This window comes from Pygoscelis adeliae, unplaced genomic scaffold, assembly GCF_000699105.1.
Source record: "Pygoscelis adeliae isolate BGI_AS28 unplaced genomic scaffold, ASM69910v1 Scaffold269, whole genome shotgun sequence".
Classification (NCBI taxonomy): Eukaryota; Metazoa; Chordata; class Aves; order Sphenisciformes; family Spheniscidae; genus Pygoscelis; species Pygoscelis adeliae.
Window position 1 is genome coordinate 1,310,114 of NW_008825610.1, and position 9,289 is coordinate 1,319,402.

Below are 9,289 nucleotides of genomic sequence, written 5' to 3' on the forward strand. Positions count from 1 at the left end.
TCTGGTCTCTAAACCACAAAATACTTTGCAGTAAAGGGTGCTCTAGGTCTATCACCTAAATTTAACAACTGGGTAGAAGAGTAAAGGCCTTTGCAAGGATTGGAGCTGAAGGCAATAAATGGCATGCAATAAATGACTTCTTTAGAAAAATATACAATAATGAAGGCATTTGGGGAGGGGAAAGAAGAGGCCCACTAGAGAAGTGTGATTTCTGGTTGTACCTTCCACTTCCAGTGTTTCATTTAAGGTTTGCCTGAAGCTACACAAATTATTTTTTTCTGAACTATACTTGATGGAAGGCCTTTTTGGGCACTAAAGAAGGGGTCATCTTAGCACAGTGGGCAGAATCCTTTCTTAGAAAAATCATAATTCTATCCTTATACCCTGCATGGAAATTATAATAATTTGTTACATAATTCTGGAAATGAAGCTGGTATGCTTCATAACTGTGTATGTTTAATGCAATCTAAAGTAGGCCATGTAAAAATGTATGTCTTAGATTGTGGATTGCTTCACTGCTCCCCTTACCTTAGCACAGATCCATTTATGAATTATAATATCTTTAAGATCATGGCACACAACTGTTGCAGAGGACTATATAAGCAGGAAACAAAAGACGTGTGCAATAGTATATTTAGCTGAGGTACTTGCCTGCCAGCTTACAGCCTGCTGCAATATAGAAAAGCCAGAAAATATCGTTTGGCCACTTGATCTGAAGCCTTAACTTTTGATTCTTAGGAAAAAGCAAAAACATGTGTAGGCAGACAGGGTGACTTACCCTTTGGCATGGGCTGCTCTCTTCCAGTGAAGTGGGTGGGCAGGGTGCAGCTGAGACAGCTGCCCTGTGGCTTCTGCCCTGCAAGGAATCTATCCCAATCTTTCCCCACCAGCTGAAACTATTTAAGAGTGCTTGTCCTGCCTGCTGCAGGCATTGCTGTATTGAATGTTAATCTTGGATTCTAGCTGTAATGAACCTATGTTAAAAAGTCAGTTTTTTTTCTCTGCTAATCTTGCATTTTTTTTCCTCCAAGTTAGTCATGAACATCTTTTGATTTTAGAGAACTAACAGTAGGGGAAACCTTATGAAAACCCTGATGTATTTATCCCCCTATCGCAACTGGGGGTAAAGCTATACTTCCACAACCTATGATGAGGCCAAATGCTGAAGGTAGCAATACTGTTATGCAAAAAAGGCTGATTTGCAGTCTACAGCAGTAGTGTAAAGCTTTAGGACAGCCTTCTGAAGCTTACAGGGGTCACCGTAGCATGAGAAGGTCCCCGAGCGAGATGCTTGTGGGAGGCGGTGGCCTCCCAGTCTGTTACTTGCTCTCAGTTGTGGTTCCTCTGAAGATGTTTTGCATGGGGCAGAAAGACGGGCTGGTATCTGAATTGGCACCTATTTATATAATTTGCCCTCTTCCAAACTTCAGAAGAATGGACTATCATGTAATAATTTTTTCTCTCTACTTGGAAAGGTCACAAATCTAGTACTGCTGGCTAACATCTGGGAACAGAAAAACAAGTTCTAAAAAATTCCTTGGGAGCCTAGTAAATTTGTAAGTGCAGCCACCAAAAGGCAGAATGGATCAAAGTCTGCAAGGCCTGTTTCATATCAGTGAGTTGAGTTATATTTTCTCTTGTTTCTATTGGGATAGTCTGATTAATAACTACAGCACTTAATGTCAATCAAAAAGTACCTGAGAGCAAAGACTCACTCAGTTGGAAGCAAACAAGAAATGTGGGCAAAGACTGTTTGCCTTTCCTCATCTTCAGTTCCAACAGAAAAGCTGCAATTCCTTCGTCTCCCCCAACACAGCATTTCAGGTTTACACCCATATTTACATGCTTTTGGAAAGAACTGATTCTGTGTAAATCCCGTGACTCTTAAACAATTTCTGGAGTTGGATGACTTCAGGCAGGTGAGAACCTCAGCGCCTGCAGCAGAACAAATTCCCCACTGGTGAACTACTCAGTGCTCTTCTTACCGAGTAAAAACCTTGCTGCTAAACACTTGTAAAGCAAGCGTAAAGGTGCCTCAGGCTGACACTTGCTTATAGGCTTGTGTGTCCGAGTATTTATGGAAGCACATCAAGGAAATTAGACCCTTGACTAATGTCCAAACAGGTGAATTCGGTGTTTAATTTTGTGCTGGGTGGCCTGCTCTAAGATTTTTTGTTTCTAGTGTTACCTGAAACTCTTGGCAACAGCATCAGGTTCTACCCCAGACGTTCTTGTAGGCAAGATAATACTGACAAATGTAGGCATATGGATCTCGGCAGTATCATTTGCAAAGACCTGGCTGGAAACACCTATTGGGAGGCTTGGTTTTGCTGCTGACCCTGAAGCAGGTAGCAGGGCACTGGTGTTTGTCATGTATCTTGTCAAGTAATCACAATTTGTTTAGCCTCTTCCACATTCCACGTTGGGGGGAGGAGGAGGAGGGAAGAGAAGCACTATTCCTACATCACAGAAAATTATTGTGGCTTGAAGAAAGACCAATCAGCCAGGACAAGTTTTCTACAGGAGCTCTAGGCCATTCATTGTACTATTCGGTAGTATTTAAGCGAGAATCAATCCTTCCCTTTTCCTTCTCCGTGCCCAAAGGCAGGGTCCTATTCAGTATAACCTTGGATTTTCATGATTACTGTAACAGACTGAAGCTAGAGCAGACGGCACGAAAGAACTTCTACATAATGTAGTTGTATTAGCACTTTTGGGAATACCTTGGTCACAGACTTACCTTTGTGTAAACAAGTGACAGTGCTCCATCACTAGTTTGCCTGGTGGAGATTAATCTCCTGGTGGAGATTAATACAGTCAGACTGGATGAAAAAACACAATCAATAGTACTAAACAAAAATATATATCTGAAGTGTTCAAGACTGAATATTAGTTATCTCTTTACACAATCATTTTTGATATTTTAGCAGGTCAGCAATTCCACTAAAATATGCTAATTAAATATATCGGATAAAACCAGGTATGTGATATTGAATTTCCGGTACCTTATAAAAACAGGGCTTATAGCTCTTTATGTGGGGAGGGGTTTTATTATCTAGATGTGTGAGCTGCCTAGTTAGATACACAGATCAACTCTCAGTTGCTGTGGCGCAGCCGGAGCTGCAAAAACACTTCCCGTTTTGCGGAGGTGTGAACACCTCTTCTCCCAGGCATGTGCTTATTTTAACGGAAGAACGACTCAAAAGGGCTAAACCAGCAACAGCAATGAACTTGTCCTGCTTCCTGTTCCACTCAGTCATCAGTGATTTAAATCTTTAGCCTTCAAGTGGGGAAAACAAGTGTTACTGTGTACTTGTTCTAACAAAACTGCCAACTTCCTATTAATATTTAAAGATGAATACACATGCCTAGACTAGTTTTCTGAAGAGGTCATCACTGCTGCGATGTCCATGGTGTGCCTTGTAACAGCGTGCAACTGCAGAAAGGTGAATTCCTATGCCACTTCGGTGACTGGATGTTATAAGCAGAGGCAGCAAACGATAGGAATGTGTAAAGTTCCAAGAACTGGATTTCTTGCGCAGTAATTGACTCAAAATGAGGGTGATCAAGAGTTAACTACTACTGCAAGTTAAGTGTCGCTTAAAACTCCTTAGAAACCAGAAATCAAGTTGATGAGTTGAGTACCTTAGAGAAAAGGCTGTATTTCAACTATGTAAAGCCTCAGAAAGATCTAGTAACACTGCTTTGATCCCTAGAGAGCCAAACCTTTCAAACCAAGAGAGTGTTATGAAAATGCTCAGAATCATAAAATATTAAAAGAAATATCACTGAATTTGCTTGTATTATAAATGTCTCCTCTACAAGTAACAACTGAGTAAAGCGCTAATCATAAATATTTCAGTATTTGTTTTTAAAAGGATTTCAGCCTTTAGAAAGCATGCTGTAGTTTAGTCTGATTACTTTTAAGTAAAACCTGTGTACTTTCTGTGAGTAAAGCCACTACAGGATGCAAATCTAGCTTAAAGAACTTTAAAAACAATATGAAGTTTGGGTGCAGAAATCAGATGTCTAAAAATTGGGAGAAGATGTTAGAAAGGTCTGATGAAGACTGAGCGTATTTAATAATGCAAAAGTAGTATAGCACACTGCTGGGATTTTGCTGATCGTGCCTTTAGTTACAGTATGTTTCACCTCCCTTCCCAAGTAAGCGGGTGACTACGATGAAAGTTAAAATGCAACAGAAGTGTTTCTCTGCTGTTGTTTAAAGTATACATAAACCACTTTTTCTGGACATGTAAATTCTGATTTTTGTGTTTTATCTAATAAGTGGCTTTATGTGTTATCTCAGAGTTCCTGGCATATGTCTCTTAGTTTTCTGACTCGTGAATGTATTGCAGAGAGAGGTTGTATACACCTGTAAGTCAAACAGACTTTTCCTGTTCTGAAATATTTAGACTTTAAACACCTTTGAATAAACTTATACGAGCTGCCGGTCTGCTAACCTGAAAAGAAAAATAAAGGATTGCCTTACGCAGTGTACTTGCAGACATAACTCTATAACCATTCAGCAAACTATTTTGATATTAGTGAACTTAAAATAGACTTGCTATTCATGTAATTTATCTTTTCTTCTTCATCCCTTCCCTGCTGACAACCTCGTAACCAAATTAGAAATAATTTAGCTATCCCCTTATTTTTGCAGAAAGGCCAGCAAGTGGTTGAATTGGAGTTGAATGTTTGCTTCTTTCTCAACTTGACTACCTGAAATAAGTTCTGGCTTTCTCTAAAGCTTGAGTGGTCCTGCAGTCATTCAGCTCTTTCCTGTCCACTCTTACCTTCTCAGCGTCCTCAAGGTGTCTTGTAAGTCTTGCAGATAAAATCGAGTCGCTTTGACCGGGCGTCCATCTTCTGCTGTCAGGCAGTGGGAGTGCGTGTTGGAGAAGGCGTTCAACCTGCCAGACAAACCAGGGAGGGTGAGGGCAGCGTCCCCTCAGCTGTGCGAGGCTCAGGTGAGCGCGGCAGCGTGCACAGGTACTTGTTTGTACAGTGGTGCCTGGATCACCTCCCACTTGATGTTCTTAAAGTGGCACAATCCTTCCAAAGAAAGGATGAAGCAGTTCTGCCTCGACCGCAGTTTGCTCAGGATCAGCAAAACAATAGCTGGCTGTTCACACATGCACAAGCTGCTTTAGGAGACAGTCACTTGTAGTGAAAAATGATGGCCCTTTTTTTTTTTGCCAGGAAACCACTTGGGGTTTCCTTGTAAATCATCTTACTCAGAAGCGAATAATCTGATAATAATAACCACCAGTCAGAATCTGAGTTGTTTAATGAGTAGTACATGTAGCCTTCAGAGCGTGAGGGCTGATGCCCCTCAGGTTATTGCAGATCCAAGGGGTTCATACACCCAACTCTCTTACAATTATGTAAATTCAGCAACCCGCTTGCTACTTGCAAGCTTAGCTTTATTTAAATATTTGAAAGATCACAGCTACAGTCTGGCTGCTGCAGTATCTGTTATATGGAGTAAAAAGCACATAGAAACCCTTTCAGAGGCTTTGCTAAGCCAGCTCTGGCTCCGCTGCATGCTGTTGTGGAGGTGGCACTACACAGTCACGGAGAAATGGCCCTCTTATCTGTACGCGGTACTGCATCTCGCACTTGGCTGACGACAAGGAAAGATGCGAAGGCTAAACTGCAGCCTGGGCTAAAAACCCTTTGTTGGGGACACTGAAGTCTGTGCAGCTACCTGCCTGGCAACGGAGCTATCCAAAGGGGTGTATGTTTGCACCTACTGAAACCAAAGTTCAGACTTCGAGCCATGTCCCTTTAGATCTCAAAGTCACCCAACTGGCAATAGTTTTTTTTAAACTCTTACAAGACACAAAATATGAACTGGGGTATTTTTACAGAAAATAATGACTTAAGAATAATTTTTGTGATGGGTAATTTTTATAGAATTAAACAATTTTCTGAACGTTTGTTTGGGGAAAAAATGTTTTCCATTGTACAAAGCGGAATCGGTAACGCTTTCCCCCCCAAACTGACATGCGACTTCCATCTCTTTTGGTATTTGACACTATTTCATTGATCTCACCAAAATCAAGTTCCTTTTTAAGTTTCTTTTCAAGAAATCTGCTTATCCTGTTTTTCACTAGCTTTTAAGATTAATAAGCTTTTAACCTTAATCCTGGTGGTGGTGTCATACTATCCTCTTTGGAAGTGGTGCTCTCCATTGGCTGAAAATCGAACATCACGCAGTTTGGCTTGTCAGCAAGCCGGGTGGCCCGGTACACGCACGAGTACTGGTAAATACCTGGCAAACGGTGGCAGTCTTATAAGGCACAGCTAGTATTTAAGGTTAGGATAGGGTGGATTAGGCTTTTAAAATAAGTTCATAAATGTTTTGGAAAATAACTTTGAAGTAAACAGTTGCCTGCTTTGGGGATTCTGCCTGTCTTTTACAAATCAGATGATGCTGTGCTGACTTCTCGTTCAGATTTAGGAAGTAAATTAGGTGCCCAAATGCCAAACCGATCTGCTTTTCAGGCCAAGGCTGCTGTTTCCAGACCTGCCTGCTGTCAGCAGGGTGGCTGGAGGGAGCAACTTCAGGCAGGGTGAGAAATACTTGCTTTATTTGAGGTTTTAGGTCCTCATCTAGTACCACAAGTAGCTAGAGCGTCCGAACAGGGCTAGTACCTGTAGCTGTGGAGTAACACATTAAGTCCTTTCCCCTCTTCCCTGGGAGTCCGCAGGGGAAAATGCCCAACCACGGGGTGGGCACGGGAACATTTCTGCTGTGGCACATATTCATTAGACTGACACTGAAGGCAGCCACCTGGAGATAAGCAGGATAAAATAAAAACTTACCATGGCTTTAAATGTTTGGGGGGGGGGGGGGGAGTTTCTTTCTCGGCGGAGCACCATGGTAAACTTCCTAAACCTTATTGGAATACGATGAGTGGAAAACTACTGTAGGAGGTGATGCCTGTGTCGCTGTTTCCTCGTGCTTGTGGCAGAGTTAGTTTCACAACAGGAGTCATGCAAGGCTGAAGACTGGGTGGGTGAGCTGATGGGTGCAGGCAGATACTGGTGAGCTGTAAAACACTTGTGAGTAAGAGGAAGAATAGCGTTTGAAAGTGAAACAGCGTCTATGGACTCCCGAGTCCTCATTTCCCCTCTAGATACTGTTCCAACTGGGTTAACGTAAGAACGTAATGGTCTACCTAGACCTTACATGATACAGGATTCAGTAGTTTATATTCTGGCTAAGTTGTCCAGAAATAGGGCGTTAGTTAACAGCTTGTAGATCTCCTTACGTGCTGAACAGATGCATTGGATAAACTGAGGACTTTGCTCACAAAACTCTTCCCTTTGCATATGTTGGGATAACTTTACGGCTCCTGGAACAGGGAAATGTGGTCCTATTTAGTATGCATTATTGTGATGGAGGATTTTAATATTGCTGGAGTGAATAATTAAGTAATCTGTGGAGCTAGACCACCTGTAGGCACCAAATTCTTCAAGCAGAAAAGTGTCTTGGTTCGATGTTAGTCCTGTCGCATCAATCATCTTAAGTAAATACCTGTAAGATAAATTGCTTAGTTTGCAGACAATAATAGCAAGAATGATTCACAGGCCATGACATCAAGCAGAGGGCTGAATGGAGGCCAGGAAGATCCATGCCTTGTCATAGAGCAGGTGGTGAGAACATACTCAAAATATTTGAGTAATTGAATTTAAGCCACCTCAGGAATGTCGTGCACGGCCAGTTGCCGCTCTGGAATTAAGCGATGCGCACAGCTATGGGGCTCCAAGCAGCCTCTTAGCTGGCCCCCCACATTCGTACCAGCTGTGAGCATACCTTCCCTCCCCAAGTACCTTCATAGTTTGACTGTTCTGTCTCCCAGAGGGTGAGAGCAGCTGGTCTGGCTCTAGAGCTGGATGTTTCCCTGCTCAGCTCTGCATGACCAGGCTGGAACTGACAAAGCTCGTGTGAGTGAGTGTTACTGATAGCCAGGCATTTGGCTTGGTGCATATGGCAGCATGCCTGGATGTGCAACCAGCCTTTGTACCATGTCACAGAGCTTATGCGGAGCCTTCATTGCCTAAGCTAGGTTGACTTCAACTGCCCCAGAGGAAGGAAAAAAAATCATAGACGTCTCTGGATGTGCCTCTTGCACTGCACAACTGTGCATCTAACCTTGGGAATCTAACTTCAGGGGGTGACTGGACCCCCGTAACAAAGTTGTTCAGCAAGCTTTGTCTTAAACAATCCTTTAGTTTGAGGGCACAGGCTCTGAGCAGCTTCTGCAATGAGAGCAGAATATAGGCTCCTTCAGAAATGTAGGCATCCACTAAGCTTAGCCCCATGGAAATCCCCATCGGGTTTTGCCAAGCAGCTCTATGGTGCCCACAAATTAGCTGTATCTGAATCTCTCTAGCTCAAAAAAATTGACCTTGCCATGGCTTTACTGATCTCCCCAAACCACACGGGCACTGTAACATCTCAGCTCTTGCGTGTTTTCTTCCACACGCATCCCACGTGGCATGGGACCTCGGGCTTCTTGTGCTGCTACCGCTTTGAGGCAGGAAAGAGATCAGGAGTTGCTGGAGGGGCTCAGGACAGGTGGCTTCTGGCCATCACTTTTCAGGTATATGAAGGTTAAAGACCTGCTGACTAAAGCTTTCCCATGGGAAATGTAAGGTAGGTGAGTCCCCCTTGTGCTCGTAGCTCTGCGTCACCCTAGCAGCACTACTTATTTCTTCTTTCAGGGGATCTCTTATGGGTGAAGATGGCCAGAGAAACACAGGCTGAGCAACAGCAGTGGTAGCAGGAGTGTCCGTACGGGTAGGTTCGGTAAGGGAAACTTATAGAAAGGATCAAAATACGCAAAACTTAGAGGCTCACGGAGAAAGGGGTGCTGGAAGACCTTGTGGCCACAAGTCACTTTAGGTATGTGCCCAAGAAGTCTGCTTTTTGCTCTTGTTGTAGTAAGTCAGCAGGTTAACAGAGCAGTGGGAACCCATAGGCAGGGCCATCAAGAAACTCAGTGGGCAACGAGTAACAGAACAGACAAAATGGCCACCGCTCTCGTGAGAAGCAATTTCCTCTTTATGGCTGGCACTTGTTTAAAAGACAAATCAGGCTGGGGAAGAATGACTTGTATTTTTCCTGCTGCATTATCTGAGTTCACTAGCTACAAATTAAGAGACAAGGCTAGGAAAGCGTATTCCAGGGAGCCTGCCAGACAGCAGCAGGGGGAAGCACTAAAACTGACAGACGATGAGGCGATTCTGGTTGCACTTTTTGTCATTCCAAGTGCCG

The 9,289-nt window shown here is 43.1% G+C and overlaps 1 protein-coding gene across 1 annotated transcript in view; it reads right to left on the reverse strand.

Annotated features, from left to right (window-relative positions):
* Positions 1-4,438: 4,438 nt before the first annotated feature.
* Positions 4,439-9,289, reverse strand: part of LOC103924213 (pulmonary surfactant-associated protein A-like) — an 8,881-nt gene continuing 4,030 nt past the window's right edge. Inside the window, 2 exon segments of the mRNA XM_009332700.1 lie at positions 4,439-4,463; positions 4,797-4,913. Coding sequence (XP_009330975.1) covers positions 4,439-4,463; positions 4,797-4,913 — 142 coding nt within the window.